This window comes from Geotrypetes seraphini, chromosome 2 (genome assembly GCF_902459505.1).
Source record: "Geotrypetes seraphini chromosome 2, aGeoSer1.1, whole genome shotgun sequence".
Classification (NCBI taxonomy): domain Eukaryota; kingdom Metazoa; phylum Chordata; class Amphibia; order Gymnophiona; family Dermophiidae; genus Geotrypetes; species Geotrypetes seraphini.
The window spans coordinates 214277293-214302954 of NC_047085.1; the positions used below are offsets into that span (position 1 = coordinate 214277293).

Here is a 25662-nt window from a genome sequence, read left to right on the forward strand (position 1 = left end):
ACAAAATTCCTGGAGGTGGTGAGGGACTGTTTCATGGAGCAGCTGGTCAAGGAACCAACACGGGGAGATGCCACTCTTGACCTAATACTCAACGGGCTAGGGGGACATGCAAAGGACGTGGTAGTACTAGAGCCATTAGGAAACAGCGATCACAGCATGATCCAGTGCAAGCTAGAAATGGGAGCATCAAAGGTGAAAAGAACTACAACAACAGCATTTAACTTTAGAAAAGGAAATTACGAGGCCATGAGGAAAATGGTGGGAAAGAAACTCAGCAACAGCTCAAGGAAGATGGAGACCGTAGAGGATACCTGGGCCCTACTTAAGGGCATAGTGCACGAAGCACAAAACCTTTATGTCCCCAGGTTCAGGAAAGGGTGCAAAAAAAATCAAACCAAAAACCCGGCGTGGATAACAAATGCGGTGAGAAAGGCGATAAGAGACAAGAAAACATCATTTAGAAAACGGAAAAAGGACCAAACAAAGGACAACCAGAAGGAACACAAAAGGCACCAAAAGGACTGTCACTGAGAGGTTAGGAAAGCAAAAAGAGAATATGAGGAGAGGCTGGCGGGGGAAGCAAGAAACTTCAAACCATTCTTCAGGTATGTGAAGGGGAAACAACCAGCCAGGGAGGAAGTGGGACCGTTAGACGATGGAGACAGGAAGGGAGTAGTAAAGGAAGAAAAAAGAGATAGCTGACAGGTTAAACAAGTTCTTCTCGTCAGTCTTCACGAGAGAGGACACATCCAACATCCCAGAACCCGAGGAGCACATAAACGGAAACCCTGATGAGAAGCTAGTCCAACTAGAGGTAAACAAAGAGGATGTTCTCAGAAAGATAGACAGACTGAAGAGCGACAAATCACCAGGTCCGGACGACATCCACCCAAGGGTATTAAAAGAACTGAGAAATGAAATAGCAGATACACTAAGCCAAATATGTAACCTATCCTTAAAAACTGGGGAGATCCCAGAAGACTGGAAAATAGCCAATGTCACGCCCATCTTTAAGAAGGGATCAAGGGGTGACCCGGGAAACTACAGGCCGGTGAGCTTGACCTCGGTTCCGGGAAAGATGATGGAAGCACTAATCAAGGAGGCAATCTGCGAATACATAGAAGGCAATGGACAACTGAAGGCGAGCCAGCACGGCTTCTGCAAGGGAAGATCGTGCCTCACGAACTTACTGTATTTCTTTGAGGGAATAAACAACCAGGTGGATAAAGGGGAATCCATAGACATCATTTACCTTGACTTCCAAAAAGCCTTCGATAAGGTACCTCACGAAAGACTACTTAAGAAGCTGTGGAGCCACGGGGTGCAGGGGGATATCCACCGATGGATCAAACACTGGCTGGCAGGGAGGAAGCAGAGGGTTGGAGTAAAGGGCCATTACTCAGACTGGCAATGGGTCACGAGTGGAGTTCCACAGGGGTCGGTGCTGGGACCAGTCCTGTTCAATATATTCATCAAAGACCTGGAGACGGGGACGACATGTGAGGTTATCAAATTTGCTGATGACACCAAGCTTTGCAGCAGGGTTAGAAACGCGGAAGACTGTGAGGTCCTGCAAAGAGACCTAACAAGACTGGAAGAGTGGGCAAAAAAATGGCAAATGAGTTTTAATATAGAGAAATGTAAGGTCATGCATGTAGGGAAGAAGAACCCGATGTTCAGCTACAAAATGGGGGGATCACTGCTAGGGGTAAGCAACCTTGAAAGAGACCTGGGGGTGATGGTGGACACAACATTGAAAGCATCAACTCAGTGCGCAACGGCCTCAAAGAAAGCGAACAGAATGTTGGGTATCATTAAAAAGGGTATCTCGACCAGGACGAAGGAAGTCATCATGCCGCTGTATCGTGCAATGGTGCGCCCACATCTGGAGTACTGTGTCCAATACTGGTCGCCGTACCTCAAGAAGGACATGGCAGTACTCGAGGGGGTCCAGAGGAGAGCAACTAAATTGATAAAAGGTATGGAAAACTATTCGTATGCTGACAGGTTGAAGATGCTGGGGCTCTTCTCCCTGGAAAAGCGGAGACTTAGAGGAGACATGATAGAAACCTTCAAAATCCTGAGGGGCATAGAGAAAGTGGACAGGGACAGATTTTTCAGACTGTGGGGAACTACTAACACAAGGGGTCACTCGGAAAAATTGAGAGGGGACAGGTTTAGAACAAATGCTAGGAGGTTCTTTTTTACCCAGAGGGTGGTGGACACATGGAACGCGCTTCCGGAGGTTGTGATAGCCCAGAGCACATTGCAGGGTTTCAAGGAAGATTTAGACAAGTTCCTAAAAGAAAAGGGGATTGAGGGTTACAGATAAAAAAGAAGAGGTAGGTTACAGAAACGGACAGGAACCACATTACAGGTCATAGACCTGACGGGCCGCCGTGAGAGCGGACCGCTGGGCGCGATGGACCAATGGTCTGACCCAGTGGTGGCAACTTCTTATGTTCTTAAACCAAACCAATCTATGCTTTACCCCTTTGTTCACCCCTTGCAAATATGGACTACATACATTAAGTGGCTATTAACAGAATAGTGCTTAGGCAGAATATTGGAATTGTATATTCATATTGCATGCATAAGGAACATAGTTATTAATGTTAAGAAGTGTTGTTTTACTCTTAATCCTAGTGTTGTAGCATGAGTGAAGAAGGTCATAGAGATAGGTAAGACAAGCTACACACACTCAGCAGATTACAGTGGAAAGCAAATGACTCCCCAGTTAGTAGTGATATAGAAGCTTTCAATAAACAATAAACTAACTCAAGCTAATGGCAACTGTTATCTGATTAAGGGTCTATGAAAATCTTGCCATTTGAATATCTAGGTCTTCTTTGTTCTTTCAGAAAACCCCATTTCATAGTGATCATTGATCTCATGACAGTTTAGAATCTGCTCCAGTTTGAAAAGGGGTGACCAGATTTCAAGAAAGAAATATGAAATGGCATAGCTGAGTTTTCTTGTTGAGGCACAAATCAAGAAAATACTCCAAGACTGGAAGGAGTGATACAAAATAGAATCTCATTATAACAAACACATATGCAACGTAATGTGGATGTTAGACCATATACTGTATATGCATTAGGTTGACTAGGTGGTCTGCCCCTCTTTTTTCCCCACTTTACATTTATTTTGTGTGGTTAAGTCTTGTTTCTCTTCTTCTCTTTATGGAGCTCTTACCCTAGTGATCTCTAGGCTTGATTATTTCAACATACTGTATAAAGGCTTTTGTTAAAATTCTCTCAAACATCTTAAACTACTATACAACACTTCAGAGTATGATCATTTCTCTCCCTATGAACACTGCTTCTCAATCTCTGCCCTTGTCAAATTCTTTTTTTGTACATAGTCCTTGCTGTCTTGCTGATCATTTAGTTCATAGTTCATTACATTCTACCCGTCCTCTTCAATTCTCTCAGCCAGCTTTGCTAACATTTCCATTCCTTTCTCATATTCATCTAGATGTTGCTAAACATTCTAGACTTGATATTCAGCCTACGGCAGTGTTTTGCTCATGGCCGACAGAGTTATTTCCAGATATTCAAAGCCTGACTGGGCTTTGACTTTGAATATTCGGTTATTTTTGAGCCAGCTAGCACCTAGTCACTTAAGTTGATATTCAGCCTTTAAACAGCTATTTCGTAGTGCATAAAGCTAGGACAGACTTTTATGTAGTCCCATTTATGCAATAAACCCAATCACTTGAGGGCTGAATATCAGCATTAAATGGCCACGTACCGTCTCCGCCCCTGGAACACCCCCAACATAGCTGGCTTTGCATTAGGCACTAACCATGAATTTAAGTGACACAGCCGGTTGAGTGCTGCTGAAAATTAGTGGCTGGTCTCGACCAAGTGATTTAACTAGTCAGGGCCTGATTCTGTAAAGGCCATCAATCGTGTGCCATTCACACAGTGGTGTCCTTTACAGAGTCGCGGCTAGTTTTCCTGCCAGACACCTTAAACATAGGCCAGCATTTTGCAGGCCTACATTTAAGGCATCTGTCTTGCATCTATAGAGAAACGTAGGGACACTTAAGCATGACCAAGGCCATTTCTAGGTGAAACCATGTCCACGCTCCACCTTGGGCATGCTTAAGCATCCATGTATATTTCCGTAGATGGACTACAGGCGCCTTTCTCTCAGGTGTCCTTCCTCACAGAATTTTTTCTAAAAACGTTTTTCCCGATTAGCTGCCAGACATCAGTAGGATGCCTACTTGCTGCCTAAAATCGGGGTGCAATGTTCGAGAATAAGGCCTTTAGTGGCCAGCTAAATCGCTTTGGATATCAGCTGATCTGTTTTTAGCTATTTTGGATCAAACCTGGAGTATAGTATAGGAGTAGCCTAATAGCCAGTAAAGTAGGCAGCCTGGGGAACTAGACACTGGTCCCACTACAGCTTCTTCTGACTCTGTGCAAGTCACTTAACCCTCTGTTGCCCCAGGTACAAGATTTAGATTGTGAGCCCACAGAACGGTGGTATATCAAATCCAATGATCCTTTATCTAAGGAATTTTCTTCCTCATTATTGATCTTGAACATTCATTTCAAAAATAAAAAAGTAACTGCTTACACTTGAATATTTCCCCTGACCTTTTGCTAAATCTTACTTTCTGCTTCTCTCTTATTTTATCTATGCCTCTGTGCGTCACTTGAGTTTGTGATCCCTTCTCCATACAATTTTTCCTTAATCTCTTCACCTTCCTTTCTATTTTCTTCCTAATTCATCACACTTCTTTCTTCCTTCTACTAAATTTTATTGTAAACTATATATTTGTGCTATTGTATAGTTGGCTATATACTATATGAAGGTTATATAAATAAATAAATATATAATTCATTGTTGAGATCTTGAAAACCAGATATATTTCTGGGTACTGAGGACCAGAGTTAGTCATGTCCTTTCTAGGAAGTCATTGTTTTATGATTTAGGATTACAAATAAAACTCAAAGATATAGTGAAAACAAAAGTGGTTACCTTCATTATCTTGGACTGTGAAGTTTGGATTAACAGCAGCTAAGCTGAAGAAAAATTTTTGACCACCTGGAGGTTCATCTTTGTCTATAGCACTTATAGTCTGTATCAACTAAAACAAACAGAGGATACAAATGTCAATCATATCTGTACATGAATACTGAGATTTATATTCAAACCAGCCTACTTTTGAAGCTAGCCATGCAAATGCCAGTGGCTGAAATTTTCCCCGCCCCTGACCTCTACAAATTGTTTCATGTTAGACTTTCAAGCATGTTCAGTGCTTGTAAGCTAAAAATGTTTGAGGAATCCAGTCTATCTGAACAGCAGGCCTAAAGTTACCTGGACATATAACTTTGGCATTCACACTTCCAATTCTGAAGATACAATTCAATAAACACAACAACTAGGCATGTGGCAATAACAAACTGCAAGTTATTGAAAATTTTGAACATACAAATATCATACCATTCCCCATATCAAACATTCATCAAAACCATTTTGGTCCGGATTGTGTAAACAACAGCCTCCTTAAAAATAGCTGTCAAACACGTGTTAATCACACATCAGCACCTTTTACAGAATTGCTGCTATGTAGAAGATAGTCACTGGAAATGTAGACCAGGATTTTTAAGGGCTACATTTCTAACACCTATTTTCCATGAGAATTGTGTCCACAGAGTGAACAAGATGACTAAGGGAATGGAACTCCTCTTGTATAAGGAAAGACTAAAAACTTTAGGACTCCAGCTTATAAAAGGGATGGCTGAGGGGAGATATGAGTAGTGTAGAATGGGTACAAGTGGATCGATTTTTTTGCTTTGTAAAAAATTACAAAGACTAGGGGCACTCAATGAAGATACAAGAAAATACTTTTAAAACCAAAAGGAGAAAATATTTTTTCACTCAGGGAATAGTTAAGCTCTAGAATGTGTTGCCAGAGGGTATGGTGAGAGCAGTTAATGTAGCTGGTTTTAAGAAAGGTTTGGACAATCTCCTGGAGGAAAAATACATAGTCTGTTATTGAGACAGACATGGGGAAAGTCACTGCTTGCCCTGGATCGGTAGCATGGACTGTTGCTATTATTTGGATATTTGCCAGGTACTCGTGGCCTGGATTGGCCATTTTGAGGACAGGCTACAGGGCTTGATGGACCATTGGTCTGACCCAGAAGGCTATTCTTATGTTCAGCAAAACCTTTGAAACGGTTCCTCATAGGAAACTCTTGAATAAACTTGATGAACTGAATTTAAGACCCAAAGTGGTGAACTGGATTTGAAATGGGTTGATGGAGAGATGCCAGAGGATGATGTTTAATGGAATCCACTCAGAGGAAGGAAAGGTGAGTAGTGGAATGCCACAAAGATTGGTATTGGGGCCAATTCTGTTCAATATATTTGTGAGCAACATTGCTGAAGGGTTACAAGGTAAGTTTTGCTTTCTTTGTAGATTGTACCAAGATTTGTAAAAGAGTGGACATCCTGGAGGAAGTGGAAAACATGAAAACGGATCTGCAAAATTTAGAATGGTCTAATATTTAGCAACTAAAATTTTTGTCTCCCTTTTTTATATTTATGGCCATTTGCTCTTCTGCTTGTGCTTTCGCCAGACGTATCTCTCTCTTGGCTTCTTTCACTTTCATCCGATATTCCTTTCTGTACTCCTCTTCTTGAGTTTTTTTTATATTTCATGAACACCAATTCTTTAGTTCTCTCAGGATTTCCACAGCTGGCATTGTGCTTGTTGCAGGTTTCCGGGTCTCGCTGAGAGAACATCTAACCCAGCTCCATGAGACTTTTTCCATTCTATGGATTTTCACAACAAAACTCAAATTTCTGACCAACTGACTTTCCCGCCACAATTCAAATTGTTGGACTGCCCTATTCCTAATCAGGTCAGTGAACCCACTATTTACAAAGTCATACTGCAGACATCAGAGCATACCCTGAAGAAAGCCACAGCATGGTGGCTGAAACATAGGTTTCTACCTGACAAAGACACAGCGAGACCCTGAAACCTGCAACAAACTAATTCTTTTGCCACTAGTTTGGAGAACCATATCGGTTTCCTTTATCTCTTATTTTTATTTATTTTCTTCCCATAAAAGTCAGTAGCTCAAGTTATTGCACCTTTCAACTTGGACCACTGTTTTTCCACTTCTCTTTTGTCTTTCAATCCATTCAGCTCTTTCATTTCATTTCAGCTACATGTACAGTCACAGGTTCTGACTGTGGGGCATAGTTAAAAACATGGGAAAGCATTACAATAGGTTATTTTATTGTACTGCAACAGCAGGGGTTCTAGTTTGGATATGGTACCGGACAGGAAGGAATGACTAAGGATTGCTCCTGCCCAATTACCACTAAACTAGCAGAGAATTCTATTGATTGATCCTGTCAGGGGTGGGGGGCTGCTTTGGGTGTTCTGTTGCTTGGATAGGAGGGTAGGGATGTATTTTTGGGGGGTGGGAGATTGGATTAAAGGGGATATTAAAGGGGAGGGCTTGGATTGAAGGTGGGTTGGGAAAAGAATCTGGCAGCCCTCAGTCTTCAGCTCAGGAACATTAGGTCATGGCTTTCTGACCCAATTCTCCCAGGTGGTAAGATTACTCCAGCTCTGTTATTTTACTATGATTTCTGGGCCATAACTTGACTTGCAGTTGACTTGTGGGTGGTTCCAAAGAAACTATCTATACGTTTTATCCCTTAGTACATCTATCTTTTTTGACATTCCCATATATAAAGACGTCCACATGAAAAACAGAAAATCAAGCTGTTCAATGAGATACCCAATTGTCCTACCCCATCAGAAGATCTTGCCATCAGCTGATTGTGGCAGGGGAATCCCCATCAACTGAGCTGGTTTCGGGGATTCCTGCTGACTCAGCTAATGGGGATTCCCACCTGCCAGGATCAGCTGAACTGGCAGGGAGATTCCTCTCTCCCTCCCTCACAGTCACTGATTCCTCAGCCCCCTCCATAGAGCCCCCTGCACTACACCCATCCTCTCCAATATCCCCTGACACTCCCCCGATATCCCCAAACACTCCTAACATCCCCCACACCCATGTATAAAAATCATCAAGAAGAATGCCCACTTCCTCCTGCCACCGGGCCCCATCAAACCCCAACACCCCACCCCAAACCGCGGCATCTCCCAATCTCATGGCATTTCTTTTCTTTGCATATTGCCTTCATAAATCCTAACATGTTTCATTAATAAATTACACCAATACCTTGCAGTAGTTAGTTTGATGGAAATATGATGTTTTTTTTATGGGGGAGGAGGGGTTGAATCAAAACTTTGTTATTGAAAGATTTACTAAAATATCTGTTGTAATGATCACATGCATGTTGATAACAGTTTTTTAAATGTACTCTATCAATATAGAATTTTAAGTACCTAGTTGCCATAGAGGTTTCTTGTGAAATACAGTTCTAATTATGTTTACAATAATTGATCTATATTCAAGTTTATTTAAAAAAATTGATTAATCACCTAATAATATATTCAAGGTGATGCACAATGTTTTCGTAGACAAACAAAATAGTAGATGCTTACCTGTCCTGCTCTTGCATTTTCACAAACAAATGTGTCATAGAACATGGCAAACTGAGGTGCGTTGTCGTTGATGTCCAAAATTTTGATAAAAACAGGTGCATGGGTGGTCTGTTTGGGATTGTCTATATAAAAATACATACATACATACATAAAAGTGAAAAAATATTTTAATATGATATTCATTGAACATTTATGTCTACCCATAAATGGCCCTAGTTACTGCAGTGCAGTAAACGTTTTTTAAAATTTGTTTATAAAATGGATATCTCAATTTATAGGCGGGTTCAAATAAATGCATACAAAATTACTAAGGCATGCTAATGGATTTAGCGTGTGCTACTGATTAGTGCAGACATGGGCAACTCTGGTCCTCGAGGGCCGGAATCCAATCAGGTTTTCAGGATTTCCCCAATGAATATGAATGAGATCAATTTGCATGCACTGCTTTCAATGCATATTCATTGGGGAAATGCTGAAAACCCGATTGGATTCTGGCCCTCGAGGACTGGAGTTGCCCATGTCTGGATTAGTGTGTGATAAAGGTCATGCAGCCCATAGGACTACAATGGCTATGCATCATTTTACTGCATACGGATTGTTAGTGTGCGCTAAATCTGTTAGTGTGCCTTAATAAAAGATTCCCAAATATTAGTCTGAAACAGCAGTCCAAACTGTAAAATAAATCAAATAAGACCAATAAAAAGTATAGCATAATATACGATAATCATTAAATTAGATGCCTGTCAATGGTGTCATAAGGAGGCGGGATAGGGAGGTGAACTGCCCTGGGTAGCGTCATGGTGGGGCGCTGGCACCTTTCCACCCCCCTCATCACTTTTGCACCCCGTACCTCTTTAAATCTTTAAACCAGTGCAAGCAATGTCTCTGGCCTGCTGCTTGTGCCGGTCTGGCTCTCCTCTGAAATCACTTCATAGTTGTGGGGCCAGGAAGTGACATCAGAAGGAAAGCCAACACCAGTGCAAGCAGCAGGCCAGAGAAGCTGCTCGTGCTGCTGAAGATTTAAAGAAGTATGGGAGGAAGGGAGGGCAGAGAGGAGGTGCCATTGCCACGTGTTCCTTCTACCCTCGCTATAGATAGAAACATAGAAACATAGAAGATGACGGCAGAAAAGGGCTACAGCCCATCAAGTCTGCCCACTCTGCTTACCCACCCCCTGTCTATGCCCTAATGACCCAATTTCCTTATCTTGACCCTCGTAGGGATCCCACATGGGTATCCCATTTATTCTTAAAGTCTGGCACGCTGTCTGCCTCGATCACCTGCACTGGAAGCTTGTTCTAATGATCAACCACTCTCTCTGTGAAGAAATACTTTCTGGTGTCGCCATGAAATTTTCCGCCCCTGAGTTTGAGCGGGTGCCCTCTTGTGGACGAGGGTCCCTTGAGAAAGAAAATATCATCTTCCACTTCGACACGTCCCGTGAGGTACTTAAATGTTTCGATCATGTCTCCCCTCTCCCTACGTTCCTCAAGAGTGTAGAGCTGCAATTTGTTCAGTCTCTCTTCGTACGAGAGACCCTTGAGCCCCGAGATCATCCTGGTGGTCGTCCGTTGAATCGATTCAATTCTGCGCACATCTTTACTGTAATGTGGCCTCCAGAATTGCACACAGTACTCCAGATGAGGTCTCACCATGGCCCTGTACAACGGCATTATGACTTCAGGCTTTCGGCTGACGAAACTTCTATTGATACAACCCAATATCTGCCTTGCTTTAGATGAAGCCTTCTCCACTTGATTGGCAGTTTTCATGTCTGCACTGATGATTACTCCTAAACCTCGTTCTGCTGAAGTCCTAGTTAAAGTTTCTCTGTTCAAGAAGTACGTCCTGCATAGATTTCCGCTTCCGAGGTGCATGACCTTACATTTCTTAGCATTGAAGCCTAGCTGCCAGGTTGAGGACCAACTTTCCAATGTAAGCAGGTCCTGCGCCATATAATTCTGTAAACTGCATTCACTTACTATATTACATAGTTTGGCGTCATCGGCGAATAGTGTTATTTTACCTTGAAGCCCTTGAGTCAGATCCCCTATGAATATTTTGAAAAGGAGTGGACCCAGGACCGAGCCCTGCGGCATTCCACTGGTCACCTCCGATGTTTTAGAGAGGGTACCATTAACCACCACCCTCTGAAGTCTGCCACTCAGCCAATCATTGACCCATGCAGTTAGTGTCTCTCCTAACCCCATCGATTCCATCTTGCTTAGCAGCCTGCGGTGTGGGACACTGTCAAAAGCTTTACTGAAGTCCAGGTACACGACGTCCAAAGACTCTCCCAAGTCCAACTTTCTTGTTACCCAGTCAAAGAAGCTGATGAGATTGGATTGGCAGGACCTACCCTTAGTGAATCCATGCTGACTGGGATCCCGAAGATTCCCTTCATTCAAGATCGTGTCCAATTTGCTTTTAATTAGTGTTTCCATGAGTTTGCACACTATTGATGTGAGACTCACCGGTCTATAATTCGCAGCCTCTGCACTGCAACCCTTTTTATGCAGAGGAACGACATTAGCTAATTTCCAGTCCAGGGGAACTTTCCCCTTACTTAGGGAGAGATTGAATAGTTCAGCCAACGGTTTCGCCAGGACATCGCTCAATTCTCTGAGCACTCTTGGGTGCAAATTGTCTGGTCCCATGGCTTTGTTCACCTTGAGTCTTGCCAGTTCACCTGGTGTGAACTCAAAATTCTGAAACGGGTCTTCTGTGCTTTGTGTTGCCTTCAACTGCGGACCGTGTCCCGATGCCTCACAGGTGAAGACTGAGCAGAAGTATTCATTCAGTAGTTCGGCTTTATCGGAATCTGCTTCCACGTAACTTCCGTCCGGTCTTCTAAGGCGAACTATCCCGCCTGTGTTCCTTTTTCTGTCACTAATATACCTGAAGAAGGATTTGTCCCCCTTTTTAATGTTTTCTGCCAGAATTTCTTCCACTCGAAGTTTTGCCTCCCTAACTGCATTTTGACCGCTGTAGACCTGGTCCTATATTCTACTTTTGCCTCTCTTTTCTCCGTGCGCTTGTAGGAGAGAAACGCTTTTTTCTTCTCCTTAATGAGGTGCGAGATCTCCGCGGTGAACCATTTGGGTTTATTGTTTCTTTGTCGTTTATTTACTGATTTTATGAAGCGGCTAGTTGCTTCATGTATGGTTGATTTCAGTGTTAACCACTTAGCTTCTACATCATCGGTCTCCACTTGGTCCTGCAGCATTAGGGGCAGGCTTAATAAAGGGCATTAGGATTTAATGCTGGAGCACTTAGGGGGTAATTCATCATTGTGTACTAAGCAATTTAGCGCATGCTAACCTCATTAGCACACGCTAAACATTTAGATATCAATTATATTCCTATGGGTGTCTTAGCATTTAGCAAGCGCTAAATCCAATACTACCCACTGATGAATTCTCTCCTTAGTAACTCTTACGTGGGAGCCGCTAAAAGATCCAGTGTTAACTCAGCTGTTACCTATTAGCATGCATTACCTAGAATATACTAGCAGGTTAATTTTTCCATGCCCATACCTCCCTTTCTCCCAAAAACAGTTCCTAATCTGCACATCAACAAGTATATTATAGCGGAACGCCTTAATGCCATCATGCGATAACCATGATAGAGAGTGTTAAGGGCTTAATGCCCTTTTAGTAATCATACCAATTCATGTTTTATGACTAGAGAAAAATAAACTGGCATCAGTATGGCTTCGTACTTTACCTTTTAAAACTAAACTTGCTTCAACCAGGACCCTCAGATATGTATATTGCATGGATATTTCAGCTAGATGGCAGTGTATGCTTAGCTATCCATTATACTTCTTCATTGGTCCAGGAAAAATTTACTTTACTATATATTTATTGTTTCACTACTTCAATACTAGAGAAATTACTTAGCTTCAGCTTTCTCTCTTTCAAATTCAAATATAAACATAATTAGACAACAGGGCTGATTCTATAAATAGTGCCTAAAACATAGGCCCAAGGCAAGCGATGCATATTGCATGTCATAAGAACATAAGAATTGCCATACTGGGACAGATCGAAGGTCCAAGCCCAATATCCTGCTTCTAACATTGGCCAACCCAGGTCCCAAGTACCTAGCTAGATTCCAAGTAGCAAAACAGATTTTATGCTGCTTAACAGTGGATTTCTCCAAGCCATTTCAATAATGGCCTATGGACTTCTCTTTTAGGAAATTATCCAAACCTTTATTAAACCCCTCTAAGCTAACTGATTTTACCACATTCTCTGGCAACGAATTCCAGAGTTTAATTACACGTTGGGTGAAGAAATATTTTCTCCGGTTTGTTTTAAATCTACTACTCAGTAGCTTCTTCACATGCCCCCTAGTCCTAGGATTTTTGGAAAGAGTGAACAAGCGATTCACATCTACCCTTTCCACTCTACTCAGTATTTTATAGACCTCTGTCATATCATCCATGAGCCAACTCTTCTCCAAGCTTTAGCCTTTCCTCATAGGGAAGTCAACCCATTCCTTTTGTCAATTTTGTCACCCTTCTCTGTACCTTTCCTAATTTCGCTATATCTTTTTGAGATATGGCAACCAGAACTGCACACAGTATTCGAGGTGCGGCCATACCATAAAGCAATACAAAGACATTATAACATGTCACTCATGAGTTAGATGCAGTTTATAGAATTGCACCTAGCAGCGCCTAAATTGAATGTAAGTACTCATAGGCATGAAAACCTTAGGCACCCCCTATCCATGCGATGGTTTTCTTGGCGTAAATAGTGGCTCATAAGTCCAATTTAGGCGCCTACATGCAAAACATCTCCATGGTCTGACTTTAACCATGCACACTTTCTGGTAGGAGCTTTGAACTAGGTGCCTAGCTGAAAGTGATAGTCGTCTACTGAGTTAGGGATCTAGAAAGCAATTAATTTTAAGCCAATTACGCTTGCTATTGGCACTGATTAAGCTTTTGAAATAATTAAGCGTCTAGACTTGATAGGTGCACCGATCTTGGTGCCTAACTTTAGGTGTCTTTTATAGAATCGGGGCCCAAATGCTTTCAAAACAATAACTGATTTGGCCGATTTGAGATTAGAATCTTGTTTGTCACACTCAGCTAAGTGAATTTTAATTTATGTATTCTACTCCTACTTGTTTACATAGCTCATGTTTTTCACTTTGATGTTTATGCTATGCAAATCAAACACAGATTTCAGAGTTTCAGATTGTGGGAACATCCTTAAGTATCTTCCCCTTCAGAATCCAATAGTCTAGGACAGGGGTAGGCAATTCTGGTCCTCGAGAGCCGAAGCCAGGTCAGGTTTTCAGGATATCCACAATAAATATGCATGAGATAGATTTGCATCTCAAGGAATTAGTGCATGCAAATCCATCTCATACATATTCATTGTGGATATCCAGAAAACCTGACCTGGCTCTGGCTCTAGAGGATTGGAATTGCCTACCCCTGGTCTAGGATGCTTATAAAAGAGGCTAGAAGGGCAGGAAGAAATCATATGGTAAAGGCTAATTTTATTTCTTTATATAAAAATGAAAAACACACACAATTTGACTTAAAACAAACAAAGTTTAGGGGTTGCCCCACTTCGCTATGTTTTAAAACTACCGCTGAGCTGTAATTCTTGTGCACTCAGCAAATCAATGGTCTATGAAATAAGAGCTGCCTTTGAAGCAGAAGGAAACTTAGCTGAAGAACAAATTGTTTCTGTTCTTCATCTTTTGTTAAAGTATTATATTTTTCAATGAGACATTCCTCTTTCTGTATTCTTTTGCAGTTGTTTGAAGCTCAATTCCACTCATACAGCAAGAAAACACGTTCTGTCTTTGCTTCTGTAGGAATTCTCAATATTCTTAATGTTTAAGTTCAGTCATAACATCTTTTTTTTGAAATATCAAACTGAGTTCACTTTTTTTTTTTATTATTATTTATTTATAATTTTAATACATCCTAAAATACAAGATGTTTAAAGGAAATACAGAAAATATAATACTCTCTTAGTCATAATACAAACCAAGAACTGAAATTTAAACATCCATAATAAATCAACTAATACAGTCCACAACCTGGGAGATGGAGACAAGATGAAAATAAAAACCCCTCGGGAAAGGGGAAATATACAAAGAAATAAAGATATTAAGAAATAGAGCAGCTAGTTCTTATCCTATCCAAAATAATAATACCGCATAATTAACCTGTATCATTCGGGCTGTGTGGAGATTCCTTTACCTTCAAGGAAAAAACCTAATTGGGCAGGTTCAAAGAAAATATATTTACTCCCCGGATAGGAGACAAAACACTTACAAGGAAATCGCAACTGAAAACTTGCCCCCAAAGCAATCACCTTTGATCTATATAACAAAAATTATTTCCTCCTAGATTGCGTCCACCTTGAAACATCAGGAAATATGTATACCCTTTCCCCCAAATAGGTAATCTGCTTTAAATTGAAATATAATTTCAGCAACATCTCTTTATCTTGAAGAAACACCAACGAGACCAATAAAGTTGCTCTTCCCAAAATTTCAATATCTGAAGACTGCAGAATAGCGGAAACATCTAATTGAGCATTTTCCTCTACTAAAGCTTTTTCTTTCTGCATTTGTTTTAAATAATAAGTTCTTTGTATCGGGGGAAGGCTTGCTTCTGGTACATTTAGAACATTCAACATAAAGTTCTTAAACAGTTCTTGAGGTGACATAAACTTGGCAACTGGAAAATTAAGAATCCTCAAGTTTAAATTCTTCTGCTGATTTTCCAAGTTTTCAATCTTTCTCAAAATCATCATTTTATCTGTTGTTTGTTTGGTAATTAAGTTCTTAGTCTCTGTTGTTACTTTTTCTAAGTTTTTTAAGTCCACTTGGTGTTGCTGGGTAATAGATTCTAAAGAGCTTATCCTGGAAGTAGAATTCTGAGTTATAGTAACAAAGTTAGAACATACCAGGTGAAGATTCTCAATCGCAGACCAAATAGAGTCCAGGGTAACAGCCTGTGGTTTCACCAACGGTCCAAGGAGGGAGATACCAGCCGTCTTTGGTACGGCTCCTGCTCCAGGAATGAAATTCTGGGCTCCTGCAACCTCCCCACCGCTGTCTACCGACGGCTCCTCTCCCCCAGAACGCTGCTTCTCCAACATCGAGGTCAGCGTGTCTGTTGTATGTTTCACTTCCGGGTTCGCTTCGGAGAGAGAGCAAGCCTCCCCCTACACACCGGGGGAGCCCTCTAGCCAAGTCTGCTGCTGCAAAGATTCTCCAGGATTGGGAGGGGTGTGCGGTCCTCGTGGGCTCAGCAAGAGAGACATCTCGCTGCCCAAGCTGTGGAGTTCCCGCTCCCCAGCAACGGAGACGCCCGATATGGAAGGAGGGACTGTAAAAGCTGTTATTACAGTCTGCCTCGGCGTCGAGGAGCCCGAGGTAGGTAGAGGGATACCCCTCATTTTTCCTCTTCGTTTAGGCATGGAAATAGCGTTTTAAGAATGAAATAAAGAAAATTTTCCCCTAGAAGAGAGAAGTGCTCCTCTCAGCGTCCTGCTCAAAACGCCATCTTGTTCCTCACCCCTGAGTTCACTTTTAAAGATGTCTTCATTCTATCACTTTCTTGTTGATGAGTTCTATTTCTTTAGGGACAAATACTCTTTATAGTTTCTTCAACTTCTTAATGCAAGGGTCTATACATTGTGTCAGTATCCTGGCTCAATCCCATACTGCCATCGCTGACTTATACGCCAACTTATACTGTTAGCTTTCCAGTAAAGGTTTTCCTTCATCATAGTGATGAAAATTAACCAGTCGAAGAATATCCAGTCCAGGTGTCAGCCTAGCAGTTGACAGCTGGCAGACTGACTTTCCAAGGAGCCAATTTTTGGGTGCAGATCGCAAACTAGATGATGCCATACAAACTAATTATGCACTTTTTGAGTTCTGGCGGTATAGAAGAATAAGGTTATTATTATTATTATATACACAACACACAATAAAACAGTGCTTTCTGGGGGGACCTCTAAATATTGTCTAATCAAGCTGAAATTTGACACATGAGTAAGACTTACCAAGTGGACAAAAATAAGCCTTGTGGAGACAAGGTTTGACAAGGTTGATTTTTTTGGATGGTACCATGGACCACCCTTTTGAAAGTGTGGTCTACAGAATTGTACACAATATTCCAAATGAGGTCTCACCAGAGTCTTATACAGGGGCACCAATACCTCCTTTTTCCTACTGGCCATTCCTGTCCCTATGCACCCAAGCATCCTTATAGCTTTTGCTGTCACCTTTATAACCTGTTTTGTCACTTTAAGATCATCACATACTATCACACCCAAGTCTCGCTCCTCTTTTGTGCACAAAAGTTCTTCACTCTCTACACTGTAGCATTCCCTTGGATTTTTGCAGCCCAAATGCATGGCCTTGCATTTCTTAGCATTAAATCATAGCTGCCAAATTTCAGACCATTCCTCAAGCTCCACTACATCCTTTCTCATATTTTCCATACCATCCGGGGTGTCTTCTCTATTGCAGATTATGGTATCATCTGCAAAGAGGCAAACCTTACCAGTCAGCCCTTCAGCAAAATTGCTTACAAAAATGTTAACACACTTAGACACACAAAGTACCATAGAAACCTATAGTGTGTTTCTTATGTGTTTAAGGGTTAGATGCACTTAAAAAAGTCGTTAAGACCATGCGGATTGCTGTGAGCTGACTTTTTTGACCAATTTCTAAACAGCAATTGATGTTCAAATGGCTGCACTTGCAAATGAGTTTTGCAGAGGCAGGCATAAGCCAATCCAATCACTTAGAAACTAGCTCTCACACATGTGCAGAGCCAGTTTGGCTGTTGGGGCTTTTTTTTTTTCCTTTTCTTTTTAATGGCACACATGTGCATGTGTTGCTTATGTACAATATCTGTTCCCATTTTTTTAAAATGTGAGCCACACCCCTGGTGATGGAGTTCCCCCTCCCCACAATGACAGTTCCCCCCGATGACACCAGGAACCAAAATAGAGGCAGGAAGGATACCTACTCCCTCCTACCGCCATGAAAACCCCTGCACCAAGCCAAACTGCACCCCCTCCCTGCACTTAAATAAAAATCAGCAGGAGGTATGCGCACTCCCTCCTGCTACCATGATCCCCCAGCCAATTGCCTTCCCCCCCAGGACCTCCTCAAACCAATTGCTCCCCTCCTCTTCCCTACTTTACAAAAAATCAGAAGGAGAGATGCCTACTCCCTCCTGCCACTGGATGCCCCCTAGCCCCCCAGAACCACCCCGACACCCCTCAAACCTTACCCATACCTCTCAATTATGATGAAAGCCGGAGGGATGCCCACTCCCTCCTGCTACCATGATCCCCCAGCCAACTGCCTTCCCCCCCAGGACCTCCTCAAACCAATTGCTCCCCTCCTCTTCCCTACTTTACAAAAAATCAGAAGGAGAGATGCCTACTCCCTCCTGCCACTGGATGCCCCCTAGCCCCCCAGAACCACCCCGACACCCCTCATACCTTACCCATACCTCTCAATTATGATGAAAGCCGGAGGGATGCCCAGTCCCTCCTTCTTACAGGTCCACCAATCCGAAATGGCGGGCCTTCCCCTTACCAGTGCATCCAGGGATTTATGAGGATGTGCCTAAGACCCTGATTGGCTTAGATGCCTAAGGCCCCTCCCAGGGGAGCAGCCTTAGGTTTAGAGAATCACGCCTCCGGCAAAGGTAGGTGCCGGAAAAATAGTCCAGGGTTTTCAAGGTCTACATTTCTAGCACCCACTGTTGACATGAATCACACCTCCAGAGGCGCCTACAGTGGCATTAGGCACAAGTAGGTGCTTCTAGAGGTATGACTCTGGTGTCGCTTTTTAGGCACTGGTAGGCGCCTTGAAATTTTTTTTAAAGTATTATTTTAAATGGAATTTTGGACTTAACTTAGGTGCAGGTAGGGCACCTACTGATGTCTAAATTAATGCACCGTTTAGAGAATATGAGCCTTACTGCCATCCATTTTTGTGGTGGTAAGGGCTCACACGCTAATTCTGCACTAATCAGCAGAGAAACACTCACTTTTTGCCAAGACACATCCTCTCTGTCAAAATATTAAACATATTTTTTTAGCATGCGGATTGTGTACATAGATTAAGAACTTACCACAAGAAGTCTAAGTATGTCTCATGGTAAGCCCTTTTAAAGCTGCAGTAAGCATATGTTTCAGGGTTACAAAAGTTTAGTAAAAGGGCCCTTATAAGAATGAAACATCTTAGTTGTCTTTTAAAAAATGCAATATAGTAAAAAAAAACATCTTCCTTCACAATTCTGAAGAATTAAAGTTTCTTAACCACCACCTTCAGATACGTCAAGAACATCTAAGAAGACATCTATTAATTCTTCTGTTAGCTCTAGGGAATTAACTCTTTTTTTTTTTTAGCTAGCTACTGTACTTGTAAAGACTATTGATTTCAAACACCTACAGAATTTTATTGACTCATTATAAGAAGTTTATTTTTTTGAAGGCTTACTGATCTCGGTAGCTATAACACTAAGATTATGCCATTGCGACAGTTCACGATCAAGAGGCTTCGCTGTGTAAATAGATCCATTTCCAGAGTGGATATTAAAAATTCTGTCAAGGTCTGTATGACGATCCAAAGTAAACCTATGCATAGAATGTGAAAAGAGAACACAGTAAGAGAAACATGGAAAAGTGTATTTGATTTTCAAATGCAATATACTCATCCAGGTTTTGGAATTATTTGAGAAACTCTATTGTTTCCATAGTTTGTAAGACATTTTCTTTTGCTCATTCATGCTTTCAGTGTTTCGGGTTACACAGTGAATTTTTTTCCCCACCAGTACTTTTAAGAAGCACAGTAATCACTTTTCAGGGAAACTGATTTGTGCATGAGGCAAAATCACAATAAAGTTGAAAGACAAAAGGAAGTTATCTATTTCTACAAATATTTCCAATCCTCAGCTGCTATCAAAATAAGGAGAGTCAAAGTAAATCAGTTCCCTTAAGAAATACGAATTACGAAGGGATGCTGTAAAGTTCTCAGCCCAATCAAGAAGAGAATGACGTCGATATGGAAACAATGTCAAAATATAGAATTTTGTTTCTGTAAATTGGCAGATAAGGAAATAAGCTAATGCTCTTTTCAGTTGCAGAGGCAAAATAACACTCAGAATTTGGAAAGTTGGTTGGATGGGCTGAGAACTTTTCAGCACCCTCGTAAAAAGAATAAAGGAAAAATGACCTCAGACACCCAAACACAACTGTTGGTTAATGTCTACCTGGGCTTCTAACTTTTTCATTGGTCCAAAATCCTCTCTTCACAATTACTCCCCCTCTCCCCCTTTTACTAAGCCATGGAAGAGGTTTCTACTGTGGCCCAGTGCTAAATGCTCTGATGCTGCTCTGACATAGTAACATATAGTAACATAGTAACATAGTAGATGATGGCAGATAAAGACCCGGATGGCCAATCCAGTCTGCCCAACCTGATTCAATTAAAAAAATTTTTTTTAATTTTTTCTTCTTAGCTATTTCTGGGCAAAAATCCAAAGCTTTACCCGGTACTGTGCTTGGGTTCCAACTGCCGAAATCTCTGTTAAGACTTACTCCAGCCCATCTACACCCTCCCAGCCATTGAAGCCCTCCCCTGCTCATCCTCCACCAAACGGCCATACACAGACACAGACCGTGCAAGTCTGCCCAGTAACTGGCCTAGTTCAATATTTAATATTATTTTCTGATTCTAAATCTTCTGTGTTCATCCCACGCTTCTTTGAACTCAGTCACAGTTTTACTCTCCACCACCTCTCCTATGAGCAGATTATGGATGGAGTTGTAATTTATGTATACCCTTCTCCCTCTGAATCTGCGGTTTCAGTGTCCGCGGATTCAGTTATTTGTGATTTTTTTTTTTTTTTGGGGGGGGAAGAAAAGAAACGCTGCATCCCGAACCTCACCTGGTAGTCTAGTGGGCTTTCGGGGCAGGAGCGATCTTCTTACGCTCCTGCCCCGTGCAGATCACTCATACAAAATGGCTGCCATGAGTTCCCGTAGTCAACAATTCCCCCCTGAATGGCTGAAAATAGGCATTATATTGATAAATCTTGCACTGTAATTATGTCAAATTTAAACTGTAAACTATATATTATGGGACTCATAATCGAAACTGAAATACATCTAAAAACCCACTTAAGTTGGCACTTGGACGATCTAAAAGACAGATCATCCAAGTGCTGATAATCAAAACGGCTTTTTAGATGTATTCAGGAACATTTTAGGCCTCTGAATCCCATTGTGCACCCAAACGCCTTGATGTATAGAAAGACGATTTAAATTTTTTATTTTTATTTTGGACGTACTTCTCTATAATAATAATAACAGTTTATATACCGCAGTACCGTTAAGTTCTATGCGGTTTACAAAAGATTAGTGAAGTACAAGTTGAGTTAACTTAAGGGATGTGGGAACAATGGGGAGAAAGGGCAGGAACACCATTAGAGAGGGGAAAGAGAGAAGTGGGTCAGCTGTCTAGGGATTTCAGGAATAGGTGAGTTTTGAGGCGTTTCCTGAATACCTCATAAGTGGTGGGCAAAAGGAGTTGTTCTAGGTCTTTACCCCATAGAGCAGCTTGATGTGAGAGAAGATGCTCATGGTGTTTTTTTAGTTTGCATACTCTAACCGGGGGAGAAACGAAGTGCAAGTGGGAGCTTCTCTTGTGTGTGTTGGCTGAGAAGGAGAAGAGGTCAGTGATGTATTTAGGGGTTAGACCGTAAAAAACTTTAAAACAGAGGCAGGCGAACTTAAACTTTACACGAGCTTCCATCGGCAGCCAGTGTAGCTGTTTGAAGTATGGCGTCACGTGATCGAACTTCTTTAGACCGAAGATTAGTCTGACCGCAGTGTTTTGCATTAGTTGTAAGCGTCGCATATTCTTTTGGGGGATTGCTAAGTAGACATTTTGCCGCTGCTGACTTTGGGCAACTAGCGCCCTACATCCAAATCGGACTTAGACATTTCTTTGATTATGCCCCTCCATGTATATTGGTATTAGATCCCTAGGATATATCAAGTTAGGATAAAACTTGTATTGAAAAACCTTGCACTGTGGAAAATTGTAAACTGTAAACTCTGTATATTGGTATTAGATCCCTAGTATGTGTTGAGTTATGATAAAAACTTGTATTACAAAAAACAACCCAAACAAACTTGTAACTATGGGCAGATTGTAGCCTGTTAACTGTATATTATATATGTTAACCTGTAACCCGGTCTGAGCTCTTTGGGGAGAATGGGATAGAAAACAAAATAAATAAATAAATTTGCCTGGTTTTCAGATATAGGTGTCCTGTTACAAAAATGACCTTGGGCATAGCTAAACATAATCCATATAAGTGCCTATGGGCTGGTTTCCATAAATGACAATGAAACAGCAAGATGGAGAACTCCAGTAGTTGGGAAGTAGGACTAAGGCCAGCCAGACTTCAACGGTTTCTGCCCCTAAAATTGTCAGGGAGATGGAGATGATTAAGTAAACCAGGGTTTAATCGTGAAGTGGGACTTTATCAGAGTGGCAGGGACCGCGCTGGTCACCTCGTTGGGTGGACTGGATGGACTGTGCAAGTCTTCATCTGCTGACATTTACTATCTTGTAATGCTTTAACCACATTTTATAGTCTAAATTATAGTAGAACTCTAGAATCTATTCAAAGTTCACTTGCATTTTTGCAGATATTTTAAAATATATGAGCAATGTTCTAAAGCAGTGGTTCCCAACCCTGTCCTGGAGGACCAACAGCCAGTCAGATTTTCAGGGTAGCACTAATGAATGTGCATGAGAGAGATCTGCATATAATGGAGGTGACAAGCATGCAAATCTGCCCCGTGCATAGTCATTAGTGTTACCCTGAAAAGCCGACTGGCTGGTGGTCCTCCAGGACAGGGTTGGGAATCACTGCTTTAGAGCAATGCTCATATATTTTAAAATATCTGCAAAAATGTAAGTGAACTTTGAATAGATTCTAGAGTTCTACTATAATTTAGACTATAAAATGTGGATAGGCTCTCAGTTGTGAAGAAGATATGATCCTAAAATGCCTATATCTCTTTCTCTTTGAATTTAAGTTAGATAGAAAAAGTTTGAAACTGCCTGGGAGGGTTGCAAGCTGAAAGTTAATTTCACAGAGATCCTTCTTTGTAGGCAATCCTTTTGAAATTTGGTCCAGCAGAGCACAGAAAATAGTTGGGAGGCAATAATCAAACTGCTTGCAATGGAAGAAACTGCATGGGTTATTTTTGACTCGTGGATCTGTACCAATAATCAAAACCAAACTGCTGGCATTGTACAGATATATTGAAACATTGCTTTGATTCTTTCTCCTTGCATAGACCTGTTCTTGGTTTCTCTGCAGGTCATTTTTTGAGGGCAAAAACAACACAGGCTAATGCTATTTCAAAGTCCCTACCCTATCTCCACGCCAAGAGCACATCTAGATAATGTGAGCAAAATTACCTGCATTGTTTTTTTTATTTTGTTACATGAAAATAAACATGTGGTGTAAGATCCGGTCAAGCTAAACCTTTAACACTTTTGAAAAAGCCATGTTTTCAGATTTTTTTTTCAAAACAGCATATATAGTGGTTATCAGATATCAGTGTAACACATCGCTTGGCTGTGTATGTGTTTAGCTATTGGTTAAATATGTTAAAATTCTGTTATTTTCCATAATAATGTCCAATGACGCAACCAAGCAAGTTGTTACACTGATAACTGACTTTGCCACTGGCATCACCACAGACCCAGTGCAGCATGAGGCCTTGTTGCAAGGAGTTGAATGCTTGGAATGAAATAAAGTACACACCAACGAGTGGACTACAAAAAAGCATCAAGTGCCTCGCAGATTGGGATAGTAGAGTGTACTTTTGAGCACCTGTGGTATTTCATGCACTGCGGACTTTAGGACTCCTCAAGAATACTATTCACTGAAACACAGACTGTGTTGGGTCCTTGCTATTTTAGATTTTAATAAATTGTTTCCTGCTGTTCCAGACTTTGGCTTTTTTTATGTTTGGATTTCTCCTTTTCAAGTGGGATTTGCTTTGCCCCTTTTTTTGTGATAGGGGTTTAATGGCCAGAAATCAAGTGGGGTCTTTTATGGCACAGTAGAGAAGGAGCTAATCTTTCAACAGTTATTGCATTGCCATGTTATCTTGCAATTTAATAAATTGAAAGAATCTGATTGCCAGCCCCATGCAATTAAATTATTACTTGGGAGCGCCTCTACTGACATGATATCTTATAGAGATGAACGGCAGCTTTGAAGCACGGTAATCATATATGGGAGCCTCAACCCTGACGAAAACTATTTTGAAACATGTGCATGTCGGTAGAGGCGCTCCCAAGTATTCATTATATTGATCAAGATAAGTAAATTTAATATAAATAATTTTTTCACTAATATATATCAAAAGATACATAATATATCAACGATACATAATATCGATCCTATGACGATCAGGTGATGGTGATTTGTTTCACAGAAACCAAATGGGCTTTGGTGCCCTCCAAGGATCACTTTATATGTATATAGAAAAACTTGAAAGACTGGAAGGTGTTTATTGATGTTTAAAATAATAGTGACATCACAAAGCAGAAGTGTGAAGTGCTGGTTGGTGATGGAGCTGCAGAATTGGTGTGGGGGCATCCAGAGATGCAGGGCTGGCGTTAGGAGGGGGGGTGCGAACAGGGTAGCCAAGCGTGCCGGTCCTAAGTCGCCTTCAACACCGCTGACATTTTTGTTAAAGGGGAATGCCGGCTGTAGCAGTGCCTCTGAAACGCAGCCTGAGGCCTCCCTCCCCGCGTTCCTTGTGCCGTGTTCTACCCCAATGATTTAACTTCATTTTTCAGCCCGGATGGATCGTGGCGCAAGGAATGAGGAGAGGAAAGCCGCAGGCTGCATTTCAGAGTCGCTGCCACAGCCGGCATTCCCCTGTAACAAAAATTCTAACAGAGGTGAAGGGGGAGGAATGCTGGGCCAGGAAGCCCCAGGACTGTTTTTTTTTATAAGTGGAATGGGGGATGGGTTTCAAAGACGTGCCAGGTGGGGAGTGAAGGGGAAGGACTTATAGAGCCAGAAACATGGGGGAACTAGCGATGGTCTGGAGGGATAGAAATAGAGAGTAGTTGGAAGTGAGGTGCTGCGAAGGAAAGGAGATACCAGAAAGGAAGAATGAAAGAGAAAGGCAGAAATGGTGGACCTGGGGATGGTGTAGAAGGAGATATATAGGAGGATAGGATAGTTGGAAAGGGAGAGAGATATGGCATGGGAGGGCAGGGAAGAACATATGTTGCTCAGGCTGGTTAGGAAGGACAGATTCTGCACTGGCTGGGGGGAGACAGGAAAGGATAGATGTTGCATGGGCTGGGAGGAGGTTGGGAATGACAGATGATGCATGGATGGGGTGCTGGGAAATGAGGGAAGGAATGAGAGATTTGTATATATGAAAAATGAATGGAAAAAAATAGTATTACAATTAATACTATCATTATTTTGGGGATGGGGTCAGGGGCGGAGCTTGGGTGGGGTCATGGGTAGGTCTAGGTGGAGCTCTTGGGCCCCCCCAAACAAAAAAATGTTCCACTGCCAATGTGCTTATCTACATAGAGTGATAGAAATACAAAAGAGAGTTTTTTGCAGGCTAGCAAATTGGTCTTAACATGGGCATTCATTTCTTTCTTGCATCATAACACCAAACTCAAAATTTATTGGCTGCAGCTTTATTATCAGAGAACAATTTATAAAGTTCTATAACACATCAGTGCACAATATAGTCCTAGGTTGTCTTTCCATGTTTCAAGACTCAAATTTTAGCTCTTTTTTTTTCTCCACCCCTTTTGGCTCTTTCTGGGTTAAAATTTTCACTTAACCCATATTGCAAGCGGTGAGTACCTTAACTTATAGTCTTTTACTTATTACCATTCCCCCACTGACTGCATTGTGGCCCCTCTGCTACTATGACTGGGATAAAGTTATACCGAGCTATAATCTATTCAGGCAGGACAGGGTAGGAAAAAAAGGAGGAGGAGTGTCATTATATGTTAAGGAT

The 25662-nt window shown here is 41.5% G+C and overlaps 1 protein-coding gene across 7 annotated transcripts in view; it reads right to left on the bottom strand.

The window, feature by feature from the left end:
- CDH10 (cadherin 10) overlaps nucleotides 1-25662 on the bottom strand; it is a 518016-nt gene that overhangs the window by 38191 nt on the left and 454163 nt on the right. For all 7 annotated transcript variants that reach the window (XM_033934920.1, XM_033934922.1, XM_033934921.1 and 4 more), the window contains 3 exons: nucleotides 19067-19203; nucleotides 8555-8676; nucleotides 4996-5104 (listed from right to left, as the gene is read on the bottom strand). In XM_033934920.1, coding sequence (XP_033790811.1) covers nucleotides 4996-5104; nucleotides 8555-8676; nucleotides 19067-19203 — 368 coding nt within the window. The remainder of the gene's footprint in view (nucleotides 1-4995; nucleotides 5105-8554; nucleotides 8677-19066; nucleotides 19204-25662) is intronic.